This window comes from Salmo salar, chromosome 01 (assembly GCF_965601325.2).
Source record: "Salmo salar chromosome 01, fSalSal1, whole genome shotgun sequence".
NCBI lineage: Eukaryota > Metazoa > Chordata > Actinopteri > Salmoniformes > Salmonidae > Salmo > Salmo salar.
In genome coordinates, this window is record NC_138291.1 from 140230001 (window position 1) to 140252842 (window position 22842).

General features: G+C 49.0%; 1 protein-coding gene across 1 annotated transcript in view; it reads right to left on the reverse strand.

The window, feature by feature from the left end:
* The window catches only part of LOC106562225 (A disintegrin and metalloproteinase with thrombospondin motifs 6), a 90748-nt gene that overhangs the window by 61026 nt on the left and 6880 nt on the right, over window positions 1–22842 (reverse strand). The window contains exons 4-10 of the mRNA XM_014127024.3: window positions 20756–20936; window positions 18909–19162; window positions 18291–18374; window positions 16397–16542; window positions 13182–13225; window positions 7627–7732; window positions 1747–1893 (exon numbers count right to left, since the gene is read on the reverse strand). Of these exons, the coding sequence (XP_013982499.1) occupies window positions 1747–1893; window positions 7627–7732; window positions 13182–13225; window positions 16397–16542; window positions 18291–18374; window positions 18909–19162; window positions 20756–20936 (962 nt within the window). The remainder of the gene's footprint in view (window positions 1–1746; window positions 1894–7626; window positions 7733–13181; window positions 13226–16396; window positions 16543–18290; window positions 18375–18908; window positions 19163–20755; window positions 20937–22842) is intronic.

Below are 22842 nucleotides of genomic sequence, written 5' to 3' on the forward strand. Positions count from 1 at the left end.
TTTCTCTTTCGTCCTCCCCTTCCCCTCGCTCTCGCTCTCTCTGTCGTGGAATAATCCTTTTCCTTGGAGAGGTCCATCTCACCAGCGAGAGCCTAGCTCTGGTCAGCTGAGCTCCCCTCCCGGCCCACTACATCAACCCAACGCAAACCAGGTCTGCGGCAGACTCCACTGTTTATTGGTTCGTGGAGAGATGAAATAGTCTGATGTTTAAATATAGAAAGTATTATTTGACAGAGTCGAAGCAGCTTCCTGTCCTCTGGGAAATACCAAGTTCGTAACACTGTCAGAGAGGAAATCTCTTCTAATCAGAAGAGGAAGCGTCGCCGGATCCTAAACCCCCTCCTTGGTCAGCCGTGTTAAGACTAGATATTAACGAGATGAAATGAACATTGAAATTGTATGATTTTAAGACTAGGGTGGAGATTCAATCTGATCACCCCTTTTCGGCTCCAAAGGTAATGTTTCTGCATTCACACTAAACACTGCGTATGTCGGCTCAATCGGATATGACTAACGTCCGGATTGAATCGAGGCCTAGATATTGCTTCAATAGAAAAGTGCACAATTATTGGCCGGTGGCCACACTGGAGTGAACTCCATGTCGTATATCTATTGTGAATATAACGAGGCAAAAAAGTTACAAAACGATTGATTTATGGCATACTGGCAAGAGAACCATGCAGAGTAAACTGTGTCTGAACTGTGTCTGCATTCATAAACCATTCTTTAGAACCCAAACGACCAGCCACATATCGCACCAGCAACCCAGTATATAAGCCAAGACCACAGCCAAAGTTGTTTACTTGGCGAGAAGAAACGTGTGACATATCCCAAAAAACTGCTGGAGGGAGGGAACCCGGGGAGGGCACGTCTAGTTCACAGGCAAAACTTCCTAGGACAGAGCAAGACATCAAAAATAAAAAAAAGCGGAATTGAAAAGACACAAAGACGAATTCACCTACAACAGAATTTCAGATGAGAAAAAAAAACAGCACGAAACAGGGGGGGGGGGGGGGGTCACGCAAATGTGAGCAAAAAATATACAGCCTCTCTGCGCTTGGTCTGAAATAGTACTAGACTCTCAGACGATCCAACCGGGAGAAAAGACGGCCAAAGTCAGGACGTCCAGAAACCGTAAAGCGGTACATGGTACATGCTACTGTAATGTCTACGTCTATGTGCCAATGCTACTTGGTGTTGCTAGCTAATGTCTTTCCTCGTCTCGCCTCGTCTCTCCTCGTCTCTCCCGGCTCAGAAGGCTTTCACCAGCGAACACACTCTGACAACCAGAACCACCACTATCCCAGCACACTAAAAAACACTCATTGGGTTAAGAAGTTGAGGACCTTCAAGGCCAAGCTACTTTGTTTTCTATGGACGCTGCCTGACTAGAGGGATTATTTAATACCTCTAAACCCAGACTCTATCTGTTATCATCTGCCGGTTCTGAGGGGCACTATTTGTAATAAATGAAGAATATCCTTCTTTACAGAGGCAAGAAAACAAACCTATCTGTTATTCAAAGCACGGAGAGACAGAAGATTCTGAAGAGGACGAGTGTAGGATTTCGGTATCTGTCCCAAATCCCCGGCTCATTGTTTGGATGGCTGGAAGGCTATCCATGTCTTTAACCTACTGAGGATGTTTCTGATTGGTTCAGGATATGTACAAGAGTTTCAATAGGTGGTTTTAACTGAGAATGAACTGAGATAGGCGGTGTCTCAGGAATGCCCCTCTTCCACTTACTCGAGGAAGCTGGTGATATAGTCCTTACTGCAGGCCGACCAGGAGAAGGGGTTGGTGTTAGCTGTGATGTGGGCCGCCATCAGCTTGGCTGCCTCATGGCCTTTAGTCCCACACGAGTTTCCTATTCCATCATGGTTCATCCCGAAACTGTAAGACACAAAATGGAGGACAGAGAAGAGGGCAGGTAAAACACGGAGTAAGATGGGATCAAAACAGTGATCTAAGGCCAGTTGCAGGTTAAGGTGAGGATCAACTGATCCTAGATCTGTGCCTAAGGATTAGCTTCTACCCAGATTGGCTCAACATCCCATTCAAAGAGAGATTGGTGGTGTCATGGAGGGAGATATCTACTGCGGGTGATGTGTGTGAATCAGTCAGATAGATTCTAATACTGCGGGTGATGTGTGTGAATCAGTCAGATAGATTCTAATACTGCGGGTGATGTGTGTGAATCAGTCAGATAGATTCTAATACTGCGGGTGATGTGTGTGAATCAGTCAGATAGATTCTAATACTGCGGGTGATGTGTGGGAATCAGTCAGATAGATTCTAATACTGCGGGTGATGTGTGTGAATCAGTCAGATAGATTCTAATACTGCGGGTGATGTGTGTGAATCAGTCAGATAGATTCTAATACTGCGGGTGATGTGTGTGAATCAGTCAGATAGATTCTAATACTGCGGGTGATGTGTGTGAATCAGTCAGATAGATTCTAATACTGCGGGTGATGTGTGTGAATCAGTCAGATAGATTCTAATACTGCGGGTGATGTGTGTGAATCAGTCAGATAGATTCTAATACTGCGGGTGATGTGTGTGAATCAGTCAGATCGATTCTAATACTGCGGGTGATGTGTGTGAATCAGTCAGATCGATTCTAATACTGCGGGTGATGTGTGTGAATCAGTCAGATCGATTCTAATACTGCGGGTGATGTGTGTGAATCAGTCAGATCGATTCTAATACTGCGGGTGATGTGTGTGAATCAGTCAGATAGATTCTAATACTGCGGGTGATGTGTGTGAATCAGTCAGATCGATTCTAATACTGCGGGTGATGTGTGTGAATCAGTCAGATCGATTCTAATACTGCGGGTGATGTGTGTGAATCAGTCAGATCGATTCTAATACTGCGGGTGATGTGTGTGAATCAGTCAGATAGATTCTAATACTGCGGGTGATGTGTGTGAATCAGTCAGATAGATTCTAATACTGCGGGTGATGTGTGTGAATCAGTCAGATAGATTCTAATACTGCGGGTGATGTGTGTGAATCAGTCAGATAGATTCTAATACTGCGGGTGATGTGTGTGAATCAGTCAGATAGATTCTAATACTGCGGGTGATGTGTGTGAATCAGTCAGATCGATTCTAATACTGCGGGTGATGTGTGTGAATCAGTCAGATAGATTCTAATACTGCGGGTGATGTGTGTGAATCAGTCAGATCGATTCTAATACTGCGGGTAATGTGCGGGAATCGGTCAAACAGATTCTTCCTTGGGGTTTGACTGGCATGTTTAGGTACCTCTGGACTGAATGAATCTCTACCTCTCTCTACACTATTTTCCACCTCATCTCTAGAGAGGCTTTGAGAGGGTTAGAGAGAGGTAGAGAGGCTATGAGGTGGTTAGAGAGAGGTAGAGAGGCTATGAGATGGTTAGAGAGAGGTAGAGAGGCTATGAGATGGTTACAGAGAGGTAGAGAGGCTATGAGGTGGTTAGAGAGAGGTAGAGAGGCTATGAGGTGGTTAGAGAGAGGTAGAGAGGCTATGAGGTGGTTAGAGAGAGGTAGAGAGGCTATGAGCTGGTTAGAGAGAGGAAGAGAGGCTATGAGATGGTTAGAGAGAGGTAGAGAGGCTATGAGATGGTTAGAGAGAGGTGGAGAGGCTATGAGGTGGTTAGAGAGAGGTAGAGAGGCTATGAGATGGTTAGAGAGAGGTAGAGAGGCTATGAGATGGTTAGAGAGAGGTAGAGAGGCTATGAGGTGGTTAGAGAGAGGTAGAGAGGCTATGAGATGGTTAGAGAGAGGTAGAGAGGCTATGAGATGGTTAGAGAGAGGTAGAGAGGCTATGAGATGGTTAGAGAGAGGTAGAGAGGCTATGAGATGGTTAGAGAGAGGTAGAGAGGCTATGAGATGGTTAGAGAGAGGTAGAGAGCCTATGAGATGGTTAGAGAGAGGTAGAGAGGCTATGAGATGGTTAGAGAGAGGTAGAGAGGCTATGAGATGGTTAGAGAGAGGTAGAGGATATGAGATGGTTAGAGAGAGGTAGAGAGGCTATGAGAGGGTTAGAGAGAGGTAGAGAGGCTATGAGATGGTTAGAGAGAGGTAGAGAGGCTATGAGGTGGTTAGAGAGAGGTAGAGAGGCTATGAGATGGTTAGAGAGAGGTAGAGAGGCTATGAGGTGGTTAGAGAGAGGTAGAGAGGCTATGAGGTGGTTAGAGAGAGGTAGAGAGGCTATGAGGTGGTTAGAGAGAGGTAGAGAGGCTATGAGATGGTTAGAGAGAGGTAGAGAGGCTATGAGATGGTTAGAGAGAGGTAGAGAGGCTATGAGATGGTTAGAGAGAGGTAGAGAGGCTATGAGATGGTTACAGAGGGCTCCCTGGCTCCGTAACATCTGGTGTAGAGGGGACTAGAGGTCAGGGATCAGTCTCTGTCTGGAGCACTGAAGGAACCAGAGAGTTTTAACCACCACCCTGATGCTGCCTGCCTGTCAATCAATCACCAGCTACAGTCCAGACTGGCCAGGTATATGCAGCCAGCTACAGTCCAGACTGGCCAGGTATATGCAGCCAGCTACAGTCCAGACTGGCCAGGTATATGCAGCCAGCTACAGTCCAGACTGGCCAGGTAGATGCAGCCAGCTACAGTCCAGACTGGCCAGGTATATGCAGCCAGCTACAGTCCAGACTGGCCAGGTATATGCAGCCATCTACAGTCCAGACTGGCCAGGTATATGCAGCCAGCTACAGTCCAGACTGACCAGGTATATGCAGCCAGCTACAGTCCAGACTGACCAGGTATATGCAGCCATCTACAGTCCAGACTGACCAGGTATATGCAGCCATCTACAGTCCAGACTGGCCAGGTATATGCAGCCAGCTACAGTCCAGACTGGCCAGGTATATGCAGCCATCTACAGTCCAGACTGGCCAGGTATATGCAGCCATCTACAGTCCAGACTGGCCAGGTATATGCAGCCAGCTACAGTCCAGACTGGCCAGGTATATGCAGCCATCTACAGTCCAGACTGGCCAGGTATATGCAGCCATCTACAGTCCAGACTACAGACTCGGGAGGAGGAAGGTGGGGAGAGGCCAGGGCCAAACTCTCTAGGTTCTCAATGACACAGCGGGAAAGAGAGAGAAAAAGAGAGTGGGAGAGAGAGAGAGAGAGTGAGAGAGAAAGACAGAGAGAGACAGACGTAAAAAGAGGTTCAACCCCCACTCAATTCACCCTCCCTCCCCCTAAACACAAATGCCCCCCCCCCCCCCCCCCCCCCCCCCTCAGCGGCTGATCAGTGCAGCTCGTCTCTCTAGTGTAAACCTCCTAACAGAAAGAAAGGCTGCTTTCTGCTGCCCAACGATTCATTTCTGACTGAACACTGGACTGGCTGCATATAAATCATTTTAACAATTCACATTTTCTTCTCCCCAAAACATTGTCTGTCTGAATATCGTAACGAAAGAAAAGCCTGCATTAACGGCAGGAAGCTGAAGCTTACTTTTCCTGACCGTCCAAAAGCACAAATCAGTATGTAATCTATATAACAAACCAACCACATCGCAAGACCCCCGGCCTGTTTTTCTAAGGCTGGCGTTTATGACATTTTACCCTACTCTGGAAATAAATCAACCGTCCTGAAACCGTGTCGCAAAAAAAAGTCTCCTCTCCTTGCGGGGACTATTTTTACAACTGCCCCACAACAGAAGCAGACACGAGACATAATAAAGGAAATGGCCATCTCTGTGACCCGTAGGGAGTGGGTGCGTAGACTAATACATCATTATTATTTACATTTATATTCAGGAGGTATGCGGACGCTGTCATTAGCATGAGCAAATATGTAGAGATACAGTATAGGGTGTCTGTAGAGGGGAGCTACACACAGCCAGATTTAGCAACCCAACCCAAAGCTCTGGTACTGCTTCGGGAATAGTAGAGCCACTTTCTCTGTGGAGGAATATACACTACATGGCCAAAAATAAGTGGACCCCCCTTCAAAGTAGTGGATTCGGCTATTTCAGCCACACCCGTCGTTGACAGGTGTATAAAACCGAGCACACCGCCATGCAATCTCCATAGACAAACATTGGCACTAGAATGGCCCGTACTGAAGATCTCAGTGACTCAACGTGGCACCGTCATAGGATGGCACCTTTCCAATAAGTCAGTTGGTCAAATCTCTGCCCTGCTAGAGCTGCCCCGGTCAACTGTAAGTGCTGTTATTGTGAAATGGAAACATCTAGAAGCAACGACGGCTCAGCCGCGAAGTGGTTAGCCACACAAGCTCACAAAAACGGGAACGGCGAAAGCTGAAGCGTGTAGCCCGTCAGCACAAGAACTGTTTGTCGGGAGCTTCATGAAATGTGTTTCCATGGCCGAGCAACCGCACACAAGCCTAATATCACCATACGCAATGCCAAGGGTTGGCTGGAGTGGAGTAAAGCTCGTCGCAATTGAACTCTAGAACAGCAGAAACACGTTCTCTGGAGTGATCAATCGCTTCACCATCTGGCAGTCTGACAGACTAATCTGGGTTTGGTGGATGCCAGGAGAACGCTACCTGCCCCAATGCATAGTGCCAACTGTAAAGTTTGGTGGACGAGGAATAATGGTCTGGGGCTGTTTTTCATGGTCGGGCTAGGCGCCTTAGTTCCAGTGAAGGGAAATCTTAACACTACAGCATACAATGACATTCTAGACGAGTCTGTGCTTCCAACTTTGTGGCAACAGTTTGGGGAAGGCCCTTTCCTGTTTCAGCATGACAATGCCCCGTTCACAAAGCGAGGTTCATACACAAATGGTTTGGCCATGTACTGTTATGTACTGTTATAATCTCCACCCGGCACAGCCAGTTGAGGACTGGCCACCCCTCAGAGCCTGGTTCCTCTCTAGGTTTCTTCCTAGGTTCCTGCCTTTCTAGGGAGTTTTTCCTAGCCACCGTGCTTCTAAATCAGCATTGCTTGCTGTTTGGGGTTCTAGGCTGGGTTTCTGTATAGCACTTTGTGACATCAGCTGATGTAAAAAGGGCTTTATAAATACATTTGATTGATTGATTGATTGATTGATTGATTGATTGATTGATTGATTGATTGATTGATTGATTGATGGCTTGTCAAGATTGGTGTGGAAGAACTTCACTGGCCTGCACAGAGCCCTGACCTCAACCCCATCGAATACCTTTGGGATGAATTGGAACGCCAACTGCGAGCCAGGCCTAATCGCCCAACATCAGAGCCCGACCTCACTAATGCTCTTGTGGCTAAATGGAAGCAAGTCCCCGCAGCAATGTTCCAACATCTAGTGGAAAGCCTTCCCAGAAGAGTGGAGGCTGTTATAGCAGCAAAGGAGGGATCAACTCCATACTAATGCCTATGAATATGGAATGAGGTGTTCGACGAGCAGGTGTCCATATACTTTTGGACATGTAGTGTATGCATGTATGTATTATTATTATTATAATACACTGGTGTAGTTAAATATTTTTGGTGAGAATATTGTCATCCGGCTGAACATTATCTGGGGACATACAAATGGTTTTAAAAGCGTGTCCCTGTGTTAGAAGCCTTGATGTGGAGGGGATAAGGGTAAGGCCTGAAAGGGTTAACAGTGTTTAGTGAAACCTTGCAGAGGATTCTGAGTAAATGTGAGCAGACTCACTTGTGGCCAATCTCGTGAGCGATGGTGAAAGCAGAACCCAGGCCGATGTCTTCATTGATGCTGCAACTCCTCTCCGGCTCACACATTCCAGCTACTGACGCCAAGCCTGGACACACACAAACACAGAGAGGAGAGAGGAGAGAGAGAGAGGGAGAGAGAGAGAGAGAGAGAGAGAGAGAGAGAGAGAAAGAGAGCGAAAGAGAGAGAGAGAGAGATGAGAGAGAGCAAGAGAGAGAAAGAGAGCGAGAGAGAGAGAGAGAGAGAAAGAGAGAGAGAGAGAAAGAGGAGAGAGAGAGCGAGAGAGAGAGGGGGAGCGGGAGAGAGTGAGAGAGAGAGCAAGAGAGAGCGAGGGAGCGGGAGAGAGAGCGAGAGAGCGAGAGAGAGCGAGCGAGAGAGAGGGGAGAGCGAGCGAGAGAGAGTGGGAGCAGGAGAGAGAGAGAGAGCGAGAGAGAGAGAGAGAGAGAGAGAGAGAGAGAGAGAGAGAGAGAGAGAGAGAGAGAGAGAGAGAGCGAAAGAGAGCGAGAGAGAGAGAGAGTGAGAGAGAGAGAGAGAGAGAGAGAGAGAGAGAGAGAGAGAGAGAGAGAGTGAGAGAGAGGAGAGAGAGAGAGAGAGAGAGAGAGAGAGAGAGAGAGAGAAGAGAGGAGAGAGAGACGAGAGAGAGAGAGAGAGAGCGAGAGAGAGAGAGGAGAGAGAGACGAAAGAGAGAGAGAGAGAGCGAGAGAGAGCGAGAGAGAGAGACGGGGTCATGTCAAGGTGTAACATTTTAAGAGTCAGGACCATAAAAGCTGGATTCCTCAGTTCTGACCTCCCTGGTATTGAAGCTAGAGCAGCGTGAGGGAAGAAGTCAACTCTAAACCCTCTCAGGCTGTGTACCAAATGCCATCCTGTTCCCTTTATAGCGCCCTACTTTTGACTGTACAGGGAATAGGGTGCCATTTGGGACGTAGCCTAAGAGCGTTGAGAGTTGACTTCTTCTCTCATCGGGCTCTGGTCAATATTAGTGCACTACTTAGGGCATAAGGTGTGAGCTGCTGCCGGACTCACCAGCAGAACCTGACTTCAGCATCAACTGGCTAGACATGAACTTTTTTCAACCTGAAGTCAGAGCTGGAAAATGTCTAGACACAGGCTTGGATTTATACATTTCACTCCAAGTAACAAGGGACCACCTAGTAATGCAAGCCAAGGAAGGGAATTTAAGAAAACATTTTCCTTCCCCCCCACCCCCCACACCCCACCCTCAAAAATATAGATGTTTTCACCATTGCTGAGGAGTTCCAAAGAGAAAAGAATATGCATATTCTGGATGTTTGAGAAAGGGATTTTTTGAAGAGAGGAGAGGAGAGTTAAAGAACACTGAGTAAAGCTATAAAACTGTTGTTGTTGTTGTGTGCGTGCGCATGTGTGTGCGTGTGTGTGTGCGTGTGCGTGTGTGTGTGAGTGCGTGTGTGTGTGCGTGTCGTGTGTGTGTGCGTGCGTGTGTGCGTGTGTGTGTGTGTGTGTGTGTGTGTGTGTGTGTGTGTGTGTGTGTGTGTGTGTGTGTGTGTGTGTGTGTGTGTGTGTATAAAGCCTGTTCCACCATCCAGGTGTCTCTGTCTCCCCCAGAGGGTAACAGGTCAGATCGAAAGAGAAGAGGAGACCATTCCTCACAGATTGCATCTACAGGGTTTCACATAACACTCAGAAGTGGGGTTGGCTCAGTATTATCTCCCACCCAGATTACCTACAGACCCGAGGGACAAAGAGCTGACCTGTAGCATGACCCCTGATATTAACGGGAGGAGGGAGGAGGGGAGAGGGGAGAGGGGGAGAGGGTTGAGAGGGAGGAGAGGGTTAGAGGAGAGGAGAGGAGAGGAGGGTTGAGGAGGAGAGGGAGGAGGAGAGGGAAGGGAGAGGAGAGGAGAGAGTTGAGGAGGAGGAGAGTGTTGAGAGAGGAGAGGATTGAGAGAGGAGAGGAGAAGGGAGAGGAGGAGAGAGTTGAGAGGAGGGGAGGGTGAGAGGAGATGAGAAGGGAGAGGAGAGGAGGGTTGAGAGGAGAGTGAGAGAGGAGAGGAGAAAGGGAGAGGGGGAGAGGAGGAAGATTGAGAGAGGAGGGGAGGGTTGAGAGAAGGAGAGGGTGAGAGAAGGAGAGGAGAAAGGAAGAGGGGGAGAGGGTTGGGAGGAGGAGAGGATTGAGAGGAGATGGAGAGGAGAGGAGAGGAGGGTTGAGAGGAGGAGAGAGTTGAGAGGAGGAGGAGAGGTTGAGAGAGAGGAGGAGAGAGGTTGAGAGAAGGAGGAGGGTGAGAGGAGGAGAGGAAGAGGAGGGGATGGAAGAGAAGAGAGGAGGAGAGGGGAGAGCGTTGAGAGGAGAGGAGAAAGGGAGAGGACGAGAAGAATGAGGGGAAGAGCAAGGGAGGAAAGGGAGAGGGAAAAGGAGGAGGTAGGGGAGAAGAGAAAGGGAGGAAAAGGAGAGGAGAGAGGAGGAGAGGAAGAGGAGGGAGTGAGAGAGAATGAGGAAGCCAAGCAGATGCCGGCGCAATTAAAGCGACGGGGGGAATGTGACAAATGCGGTCAATCTGTCAACCCCCCTCGAGTCCCAATATTACCTCCAAGATATACTGTGGTGCCTGCAGGGGCTCTGCACCATCAGAGGAGGGAGGGGGGGCTGACACTCCCTGCTGTCCTTTCTCCACCACCACCACCTCTCTCTCTCTCTCTCTCTCTCTCTCACTCTCTCTCTCTCTCTCTCTCTCTCTCTCTCTCTCTCTCACTGACTCTGAGCTTGGTTACAGAAGCTTAACAAGTTTGTAAGTTTAGGTTTTTAAGTTTGCCACAGTTCCTGTCACAGTGGAGACACAACATGCCAAACCAAACCCCTGGGGAAAAGGACTGGAACCCAGTGTCCTTAAAGTGCTGTACCAGGAAGAAAAGAGACCATATCAACATATAAATAGCCACATTATTTGAGCTATATTGGTAGAAGGACACAGTCAAGTGCACTTGGACGTTACCACGCCTGTACCCTGCCCTGCCACTACCCTGCCCTGTCTGTATCCTGCCCTGCCTGTACCCTGCCCTGTCTGTACCCTGCCCTGTCTGCACCCTGCCCTGCCACTACCCTGCCCTGTCTGTACCCTGCCCTGCCACTACCCTGCCCTGTCTGTATCCTGCCCTGCCTGTACCCTGCCCTGTCTGTACCCTGCCCTGCCTGTACCCTGCCCTGCCTGTACCCTGCCCTGTCTGTACCCTGCCCTGTCTGCACCCTGCCCTGCCACTACCCTGCCCTGTCTGTACCCTGCCCTGCCTGTACCCTGCCCTGCCACTACCCTGCCCTGCCTGTACCCTGCCCTGCCACTACCCTGCCCTGCCTGTACCCTGCCCTGCCACTACCCTGCCCTGCCACTACCCTGCCCTGTCTGTACCCTGCCCTGTCTGTACCCTGCCCTGCCACTACCCTGCCCTGTCTGTATCCTGCCTGCCTGTACCCTGCCCTGTCTGTACCCTGCCCTGCCTGTACCCTGCCCTGCCTGTACCCTGCCCTGTCTGTACCCTGCCCTGTCTGCACCCTGCCCTGCCACTACCCTGCCCTGTCTGTACCCTGCCCTGCCTGTACTCCTGCCCTGCCACTACCCTGCCCTGCCTGTACCCTGCCCTGCCACTACCCTGCCCTGCCTGTACCCCTGCCCTGCCACTACCCTGCCCTGCCACTACCCTGCCCTGCCTGTACCCTGCCCTGCCACTACCCTGCCCTGTCTGTACCCTGCCCTGCCACTAACCTGCCCTGTCTGTACCCTGCCCTGCCTGTACCCTGCCCTGCCACTACCCTGCCCTGCCTGTACCCTGCCCTGCCACTACCCTGCCCTGCCTGTACCCTGCCCTGCCACTACCCTGCCCTGCCTGTACCCTGCCCTGCCACTACCCTGCCCTGCCTGTACCCTGCCCTGCCACTACCCTGCCCTATCTGTACCCTGCCCTGCCACTACCCTGTCCTGTCTGTACCCTGCCCTGCCACTACCCTGCCCTGCCACTACCCTGCCCTGCCTGTACCCTGCCCTGCCTGGACCTAACCCTGTCTGTACCCTGCCCTGCCACTACCCTGCCCTGCCTGTACCCTGCCCTGCCACTACCCTGCCTTGCCATTATTCTGCCCTGTCACTACCCTGCCCTGCCACTACCCTGCCCTGTCTGTACCCTGCCCTGCCACTACCCTGCCCTGCCTGTACCCTGCCCTGCCTGTACCCTGCCCTGTCTGTACCCTGCCCTGCCACTACCCTGCCCTGTCTGTACCCTGCCGTGCCACTACCCTGCCCTGCCTGTACCCTGCCCTGCCACTACCCTGCCCTGTCTGTACCCTGCCCTGCCACTACCCTGCCCTGTCTGTACCCTGCCCTGCCACTACCCTGCCCTGGCACTACCCTGCCCTGCCTGGACCTAACCCTGCCTGTACCCTGCCCTGCCACTACCCTGCCCTGCCTGGACCTAACCCTGTCTGTACCCCGCCCTGCCACTACCCTGCCCTGCCTAGACCCTGCCCTGCCTCGACCTAACCCTGTCTGTAACCTGCCCTGCCACTCCCCTGCTCTGCCTGTACCCTGCCCTGCCACTACCCTGCCTGGACCTAACCCTGTCTGTACCCCGCCCTGCCACTACCCTGCCGTGCCTGGACCTAACCCTGTCTGTACCCTGCCCTGCCACTACCCTGCCCTGTCTGGACCTAACCCTGTCTGTACCCTTCCCTGCCACTACCCTGCCCTGCCTGGACCTAACCCTGTCTGTACCCTGCCCTGCCACTACCCTGCCCTGCCTGGACCTAACCCTGTCTGTACCCTTCCCTGCCACTACCTTGCCCTGCACTGGACCTGACCCTGTCTGTACCCTGCCCTGCTACTACCCTGCCTGGACCTAACCCTGCCTGTACCCCACCCTGCCACTACCCTGCCTGGACCTAACCCTGTCTGTACCCCGCCCTGCCACTACCCTGCCTGGACCTAACCCTGCCTGTACCCCACCCTGCCACTACCCTGCCTGGACCTAACCCTGTCTGTACCCACCCTGCCACTGCCCTGTCTGGACCTAACCCTGTCTGTACCCCACCCTGCCACTGCCCTGCCTGGACCTAACCCTGCCTGTACCCCACCTTGCCACTGCCCTGCCTGGACCTAACCCTGTCTGTACCCTTCCCTGCCACTACCCTGCCCTGCCTGGACCTAACCCTGTCTGTACCCTGCCCTGCCTGGACCTAACCCTGCCTGTACCCCACCCTGCCACTACCCTGCCTGGACCTAACCCTGCCTGTACCCCACCTTGCCACTGCCCTGCCTGGACCTAACCCTGTCTGTACCCTGCCCTGCCACTGCCCTGCCTGGACCTAACCCTGTCTGTACCCCGCCCTGCCACTACCCTGCCTGGACCTAACCCTGCCTGTACCCCACCCTGCCACTACCCTGCCTGGACCTAACCCTGTCTGTACCCCGCCCTGTCAACAGTATTCCCCACCTGGTCTCTCTGAGCTGTCTCCCCGTGCCTCCAGGCCACAGAACAGAGTGGAACAGAGAGCAGAACGTAGAGCCACTCACCTAGAGTCCCACAGGGTTTGTTCTTGTACGTGCAGATGTCGTACCTGAGGGAGAAGAAGAAGAAGAAACATGAGGATTCTTCTGTCAGGCGCTCTGTGCTTCTATTCTTTCTACTCTAGTCTACTCTATTCTATTTTATTCTATTCTATTTTATTCTATTCTCAGCACCTTTGATGTCAAAACAAGGCATCTCAGGCAGTTACCTGCATTATTTGACCTTAGCTGTTATAAAGCACTATCATGATTCATGCCTAGAAGGACGACCCATCCGAACAGACTCCATCCACTTCAAGGATAATGTCTCCTCCTTATGTCCTGATTGACCACAACCAGACCACAACCACAGGAGACCAACACCAGGACGACCGCTACCGTCAAGACCGCTACCATGACATCATAGTTTGTGTGCACTCGTGGTGACCTCAGCCTGCCCTCAGTGAACCACCCTCGCATGGCATGCTTAGAAATTTCTTTTGATTGATTTTCATGGAACTTTTATTGTACCAGGCAGCTCAATTAATAACACATTCTTATTTAGGATGACGGCCTGGCAGAAGTTGAGTTTGGGAGTACAGTACGCCGTGAATTTGGTGTTGTCAGCTGTATACACTTCAAGACTGACTTAGAAGTGAGAGAGCCTAAAACGCAACACACAGAGACAGCCTCTAGAGACAGTTCCCACATGTTTTAAATGAGGAGATATAGATAGTACTACGATAAGCAGCATGGCCTAGGGCATCCCTCGTCATCATCTCATAAAACATTTTTTTAACCTGATATTTTTTCCAGGGATATCATTAGCCATAAATGTAATAGCCACACATACAGTAAAGCGGTGCGTTGCTAACGTAAACAGTCTTAAAATCGCTGCGCTCTCTCTTTAGGTGGATTCCACCAGGGAATGTTTCTTAGCAGACACGGTGGTTAATGAAAGCTTCTTGGGTCCATCATGAACTATTTATACTATCTCTAATGTTACCATCCTTCAGCCCAGCCCAGCTCATCACCTACACACACATCTTGTTGTCCCATTACACGCAGGCCCTACCAAAGTTCTGATTCTCATTCTCTCTCTCCCTCCCTCCCTCCCTCCCTCCCTCCCTCCCTCCCTCCCTCCCTCCCTCCCTCCCTCCCTCCATCCCTCTCTCCCTCCTCCCCCCTCCCTCCCTCCCTCCCTCTCTCTCTCTCTGTCTCTCCTCTCCCCCCTCCCGCCCTCTCTCCCTCCCCCTCCCTCCCTCTCTCTCTCTCTCTCCTCTTCCCATCCCTCCCTCTCTCTCTCTCTCTCTCTCCTCCCCTCCTCCCTCCCTCTCTCTCCTCTCTCTCTCCTCCCCTCCTCCCTCCCTCTCTCTCTCTCCCCCCCTCTCTCTCTCTCTCCTCCCCTCCCTCCCTCCCTCTCTCCTCCTCTCTCTCTCCTCCCCTCCTCCCTTCCTCTCTCTCTCTCCCCCCCCTCTCTCTCTCCTCCCCTCCTCCCCCCCCTCTCTCTCCTCTCTCTCTCCTTCCCGCCTCCCTCCCCCTCTCTCTCTCCTCTCTCTCTCTCCCTCCCCCCTCCCTCCCTCTCTCTCTCTCCTCTCTCTCTCCTCCCCCCTCCCTCTCTCTCTCTCTCTCTCTTTCTCTTTAATAAGATGTTGTACTCGGGCCTATAATGCAAACCCACAGTCACTGAACTTCACTGAACTCCGTAAGCAGCCTGCAGCATGTATATACAACACAACGCTGTAGTGAAAGCATAGCAGCTAGTGTTGGTTTAGCATCAGACAGACGGTGGAAAGCCCTATAGCAGCAGAAGGATGAGGTGATGTAACTTTGGCAGCACAGACCTGTCCTTCGATAATTACCGGCACAACAGACAGACCGGTGGCTGGAAACAGCACTCCCGGAAAAACCCCTTCAGTAGCCTGCTGGCATCAGAATCCAAGCAAAACTTCTAACGCTGCTACTAAGGCGACCAACTATTATTTTCAGTAGCGATAGATTACCTTACCTACTACAGTATCTCGTATTGACGCCTCACCAAACAGCTTAAGTCACCGAGCACTGGTCAAACATCAATAGAAAGCCTGGTTTGTACACAGCCAGGCAGGAAGAGTCAAAAGCAGGGCTTTAGCCCATGTCAATCACACTACGGGCAACATTAACGGCAATAGCAGTTACGACAGTGTTTTTGCCGCATCACGGTTACCACCCATAAATCTTAGCATGACTGGTCTGCCTGAAAGACCATCGTTTCCCGTTGTCATCAGCTTTACCCAGAGCCAGTAATAGATATGAGTAGTGGTCTGGCTGTGTGTTTCAACGCTACTGTTCTGGCTGTGAAATGCAGACGCAGCACAAAGTGGGAAGGTGGAAGGACTGCTAAAGCATTTAAGTAAACAGACGCTTAAGAGACATAGAGTGAGGTCAATTACTGCACACTTTTACCACTGGATGAATCCTCATCGAATCAAATTGTATTTGTCACATGCGCCGAATACAACAGGTGTAGGTAGACCTTACCGTGAAATGCTGACTTACGAGCCCTTAACCAACAATGCAGAGTTTTATTTTTAAAAAGTAAGTAAGAAAACTGTGCCTCTTAAACTAAAGGAAAAATAGTAACACAATACAAATAACATTAACAATAACGAGGCTATATACAGGGGTATCGGTAACGAGTCAATGTGCGGGGGTACGAGGTAGTTGAGGTAATTGAGGTAATACCGTTCGTGCATGTGGGTATGGGTAAAATGACTATGCACAGATAATAAACAGAAAGTATTTATTTATTTGAATCCCAGGCCCCCCGTCCCCGCAGGAGGCCTTTTGCCTTTTGGTAGGCCGTCATTGTAAATAACAATTTGTTCTTAACTGACTTGCCCAGTTAAATAAAGGTAAATAAAAATACATTTAAAAAATAAAACAGCAGCATGTGTGAATGTATGTATGTATGTGTGTGTGTGGCGTCAATATGCATGTGTGTGTGTGTGTGTGTGTGTGTGTGTGTGTGTGTGTGTGTGTGTGTGTGTGTGTGTGTGTGTGTGTGTGTGTGTGTGTGTGTGTCTGTGTGTGTGTGTGTGTGTTGGAATGTTAGTGTAGTATGTGTGGGTGTGTGTTTAGAGCCAAGTGAGTGTACATCGAGTCTGCGCACGAGAGTCAGTGCAAAACATAATAATAGGTAAGAATAAAATAAGTGTGTGTGTGTCTGTGTAGGTACGTGAGAGTGGAGGTGGAGAATCTACCGTGTGATGAGGACAGCGTTGTCATGGTGAGCCATGCCGTTCTCCGGGATGCTGTTCCCGTCTCCTTGGTGACTGAGGATGGACTTCTGCCACTTACAGAAGCTGTCTAGAGACTTGTCTGCATGGTGGTTGATCTCCAGGTTGGGCTGGATAGAACATACAGCAAACATTACAACACAGTCTGAACACATCCACAACCCTGAACAATCTGAACACATCCACAACCCTGAACAGTCTGAACACATCCACAACCCTGAACAGTCTGAACACATCCACAACCCTGAACAGTCTGAACACATCCACAACCCTGAACAATCTGAACACATCCACAACCCTGAACAGTCTGAACACATCCACAACCCTGAACAGTCTGAACACATCCACAACCCTGAACAGTCTGAACACATCCACAACCCTGAACAGTCTGAACACATCCACAACCCTGAACAGTCTGAACACATCCACAACCCTGAACAATCTGAACACATCCACAACCCTGAACAGTCTGAACACATCCACAACCCTGAACAATCTGAACACATCCACAACCCTGAACAGTCTGAACACATCCACAACCCTGAACAGTCTGAATACATCCACAACCCTGAACAGTCTGAACACATCCACAACCCTGAACAGTCTGAACACATCCACAACCCTGAACAGTCTGAACACATCCACAACCCGCAGCTGAACACATCCCCCCTGAACACGCCATCCACAACCCTGAACAGTCTGAACACATCCACAACCCAGAACAGTCTGAACACATCCACAACCCTGAACAGTCTGAACACATCCACAACCCTGAACAGTCTGAACACATCCACAACCCTGAACAGTCTGAACACATCCACAACCCTGAACAATCTGAACACATCCACAACCCAGAACACACAGAACCCAGCACTCTGTCAAGAACAGGGACAGCATTCTGCACTTGACTAGGGCTGAATTAAGATTAACACAAGCCACTCAAACTTTCACTTAAATCTGCTATTGACATCAATGTATGATTGGGCCATCTTTGTAAAAAAACACCAGTCAAAAACGACAGTATATAAGCCTATAAAAGCCATGTCCACCATTTGACAGGATTCTGACATATGTTAAAATAATCCATATGATAAAAAAGATATATATTTTAACTATTAATATATCCATATTACACTCCATCTGGGTAAAACGTATAGGGTCCTGTCTTAAAATGGAGAATGTATGACGACGGATTCATCTCTGCTGGCGTCCATCCTGTATAGACAGACGCTAGACGTACAGTTCACCCTGTTTCTCCCATCAAACCTACACATTATATACAGGTAACTGCCAAAATCATGGAAACACCAACATAAAGTGTCTTAATAGGGCGTTGGGCCACCAGAACACCTTCAATGCACCTTGGCATAGATTCTACAAGTGTCTGGGACTCTACTGGAAGGACGCGAAACCATTCTTCCACAAGAAGTTTCTATAATTTTGGCAGTTACCTGTAGGTTGAATGTAAACATCCTCAATCAAATCTCCCTGAGGGAAGATGTCTGAGCTCATCTCCAACGGAGAGGCTTTCATCTTTAGTGGTGGCAAACATACGATAGACGCTTCCTGTCCTCTCTCCTTTCCTCTCTTCTTTTCTACTCTCGTCCTCTTCTCTCGTCTCTTCTTGTCACTCCTCTCTCCCTTCTCTTTCCTCCTCCTACTCTCCCCCAACTGCTTGGAATAACTATGTTAATGCATAAGAAGTAACCAAACCACAGAAACTGAGATTAGAGAAACACATAGATGTTGATGTAGAATAGAGAGAGAGAGAGAGAGAGAGAGAGAGAGAGAGAGAGAGAGAGAGGCAGAGAGATAGAGAGAAAGAGGTAGACGGAGGGAGAGAGAGGGGCACACTCACCTGGTCCTCAGTCAGTACGATCAGGCGGGTTACTATAATGTTCACAACGTTTCCTAGGCTGGCATCACGGTAAAGTTTGGCAACCTGACCTCCAGAAAAGAAGTAAAAGACACAAAGTCAGACAAACCGTGTCCATGTGTCACGACGCTTGATCAGTGTTTTCATCACACATACGGGGGGTAGAAAAACAGCCATCACACATTCAGCTCACGCTGCCATTTAAATGTCTGTTTTCAGTAAGAGAGAACATTCAGTTAAAATGTTAAAGGAAACAAAATGCTAACCAAAGGGAGAAATACTTTGAATAACATTGTTCATGCCCTAATTCTCTACATCGTTGTGTTTCCAATATCAGTCGGCTAGGGACTCATCTCAATGTCTTTCCTCCAACCCTTCACCTGTATTGACGTGAAACAACTGATCAGGTGCAAGTGAGTCCTAACTGCTTTCAGTTGTAAACTCAAACTAGTGTAAATGTAGGGGGAAGAGATGAGGAAGCCACGTTAGACCGCTGAGATTAACCCCTTTTGAGATTGACCCAAACTTTATTAGCAGGTTTTTTTGTTTTTTGTCAGACAAAACAACACTAATCGAAGCAAAAAGCAGGATCAAACTTACAATATTCATCACAGACAGGATATAATGCTCGATGTCTTTGCGGCCATGGTAACCAACCATCATCTTATCAGCTACCACCAGGGTCTCTACGAAACGTTCCGTGCTGAGTGACCGTCTCCGTCTGTGGGCCCCCCCGGGCAGGGTGCTGTTGGACCCAGGGGCTGGGGGGGGGGAGGACGAGGGGGAGGGAGAGGAGGATGGAGAGGTTGGGGAAGGAGTGCTATGTTGGCAGGGGCTGGCGTTTTTTGTGAGGTCTGGGAAGGAAGGAGGGAGAGGTAGTTTATATGAGAGACAGAAAAAGATGATCAACTGAGTGAGAAAAGTTGATGATACGCTGTGGGAAGAAAAATAAAATCTCAGGTGGATTATAGGCAATGGTTAATCTGGTGATCATCCCCATGGGGTATTTGAACTTTAAAAAAAGATATGCAGAATGTGACTGTTCACCTCAGCAGAAACATTCAAGGGAGATTAGAACTACTGACGATTTGATAACAAAATGATGAGCTCAACATTTATTTTAAAATGTCAACATAAAAAAAGAAGCCACTAAATTAAAACACAATGATACAATCAGATATAGCCCATTGTGAAGGCATAGCCAGAGCCGAGCCGGGGGAGAGTTGGAGATAGAATTGCAGACATGTTGGGAATCTGGCCCTTTGAACCTTGCAGCTGAAGGCTTGCCTTCCTTTATGGCCCAGATGCTCTGGGGAAAAGCTATAAGATAGAACGTGTCAGGGCACGTCAGCTTCCTGCCGATGACAGCCTTCACTGCTACTTATAAGACTTTGGTCCAAATACCTACACATCCACCTGGTTCCCCTCTAATCCCTATCCCACCACATCTCACAGGACACCGCTCCGATGAGAGCCAGAGTATGTGAATTGTCCACGTCTGGAATTGTCCACGTCTGGAGGAAACCTGGCACAATACCTACGGTGAAGCATGGTGGCATCGTGCTGTGAGGATGTTTTTCAGCGGCAGGGACTGGGAGACTAGTCAGGATCGAGGGAAAGATGAACGGAGCAAAGTACAGAGATATCATTGATGAAAACCTGCTCCAGATGGCTCAGGACCTCAGACTGGGGTGAAGATTCACCTTCCAACAGGACAACGACCCTAAGCACACAGCCAAGACAACGCAGGAGTGGCTTTGAGACAAGTCTCTGAATGTCCTTCAGTGGCCCAGCCAGAGCCCGGACTTGAACCATATCGAACATCTCTAGAGAGACCTGAAAATAGCTGTGCAGCAACGCTCCTCATCCAACCTGACAGAGCTTGAGAGGATCTGCAGAGAAGAACAGGAGAAACTCCCCAAATACAGATCTGCCAAGATTGTAGCGTCACACCCAAGAAGACAAGGCTGTAATCGCTGCCAAAAGTGCTTCAACAAAGTACTGAGTAAAGGGTCTGAATACTTGTGATATTTTATAAATTATACATTTGCTAACATGTCTAAAAACCTGTTTTTGCTTTGTCATTATGGGATATTGTGTGTGGATTGCTGAGGGGGGAAAAAACTATTTAATCCATTTTAGAATAAGGCTGTAACGTAAGAAAATGTGGAAAAAGCCAATGGGTCTGAATACTTTCCGAATGCACTGTACACCAGGCTGAGGGGAGGCCAGAATGGGCCAGCCCAACAGTAGCGCGGTCACATCCACCGGAACCTGGGCCTAGAACCAAACCAGCACTTCCTCTGGCCCGCTATGAATAACTGCACATTTATGTTACTCACCCAGCTCAGAGTCAATCCAGACTGAGGGCAGTAGAGAGCATGGAAGGGAAGGGAGGAGAGGAGAAAAGAGAAGAAGAGAAGAAGAGAAGAGGACGCTTCACCAACCTGAGATGCCACAGCTGAACTCATGCTGGTTGGGTTGCTGCTGCGGCGAGGGAATGGAAGACTTTTTATAAATAACATGCTGCTGTCCTTCTCCCTGGTCCCATTGGCTGGAAGTGGTGGACGATATATTCTTGAATGGCTCTATTAAATACTGCTCTTCTTCTGTGGTAATAACACCGTGCTTGTTGAGAAACAAGAACATCGAGAGAGACAGGTCATAAGCGAACAAGGCAAACAACACTACAACGCACACACACCTAAACCCAACAATTGAATTGATCTCATTGTAGTTTTAAAATCATAGAAAATGTCGGGCAATTTTGTCAAAATTAATTCCGACTCCTACCAGCCTAAATGGACTTCCAGTGAACCACTTATGCCGTTTATATGAAATGACCTTTGACAAATAACCCCTATCATTTTCATTATAGTCATCAAAATATTGTTATACTAATGAGTATTATCAACCAGGTTGAATGCTTTTTTTCAGCACAACCACAATCATCTGTGAAATGATTGGCACCCCAAGTCGGGGCTAAGTGGCTAATGGTGTGTTCCAGCCTCAGTCACGTAACATTGCAGGCTACAACGCACAGAACAACTAACGCACAGCTCTGCTCTGCTCTCCTCTGTGTGTTGCACTGCAGTCAGACGTGAAAACACCCCACACTCTGAAGCAATTTGATAAATCATGTTATAACAACCAATTACACCTAGAAGAACGCTGTAATTACTGGGACTTGAACCAAAGTACACAGCTCTCTGCCCTTGAACACCCTCTTTTGTAACACAAATTGAAAAAGTACTTCAGAATGTGTTTATAAAAAACATTGGCACGTTGCATCACTCAGTAAAAACCCACAATGAAACCAATTAACCAAATATGACAACCTGGCACACGCCGGCAAGAAACCAATATTTGATAAAAGCCTAGCAGAGTGCGATGTCAAGATGTCTGGCAATTTACGAGATTAAACCACAGATACATTTCAGTTTTGTCCATTTTTGGTACTATTAAAACGGTATGAGGCGAAACAGACCTAATACTAATTCAATTTATGATACTGGAGCTGTGGGGCTGCCAGTACGTTTGGCAGCAACAACGACAATACATGTTTTTCTCCAAATGATTGCGATTGGCACAGAGGAACAGGGCTTTCTCCTTGTTCTGAGACGTTTCAAAGTAAATGAGGGGGGGATAAGAGTTTTTCCAATCGCTTCCAACAGTGAGTTTTAACGAAGACAGTCTGGCCAGTCCGTCAGTCTAAGATCAACAGCCTGAGGACCAATACCTCAGCTTTGATGATTAGCCGCTTCGTTAAAGCCAACAGAAAGCAACACATTCACTTTCTTTCTTATTTCGCTGGAGAAACTCCAGTTCAAAACCCCCTAGTCTAACCCCTAACCTCCAAACATACACTTCTCATAGATCTGACACTATCAGATGAGTCCTAGCCCAGGGCGGTGTTGAGCTATTAACATATTGCCTGCCTACACTCATCCAACCCCTTCAGAACTACAAGAAATGCCTAGGGGTTAATTAGGGGCTAGGGGTTGATTTGGGACTGGGTATTAGTTTATCTGAAGAAACCGGAACCTGAAGAGAAGTTTTAGGTGTGCCCAAAACAAGATTTGGCTTTGACAGTTTAGTAAGCAAACAGAAAGACAGCCCTGCATGCTTATCTGTCACAGTCCATTGAGAAGGATATGTATTAGGTTCGCTATGGTGAGCTGGCTGGTTGGCTGGCTTGTTGGCTAGCTAACGACTGGATGGATTTTTGGTTCTTTATAGTAGGTGGACTGGCTGGCTGGATGTTTGGTTCTTTATAGTAGGTGGACTGGCTGGCTGGATGTTTGGTTCTTTATAGCGGGTGGACTGGCTGGCTGGATGTTTGGTTCTTTATAGTAGGTGGACTGGCTGGCTGGATGTTTGGTTCTTTATAGTAGGTGGACTGGCTGGCTGGATGTTTGGTTCTTTATAGCGGGTGGACTGGCTGGCTGGATGTTTGGTTCTTTATAGTAGGTGGACTGGCTGGCTGGCTGGCTGGTTGGTTCTTTATAGTGGGTGGACTGGCTGGCTGGATGTT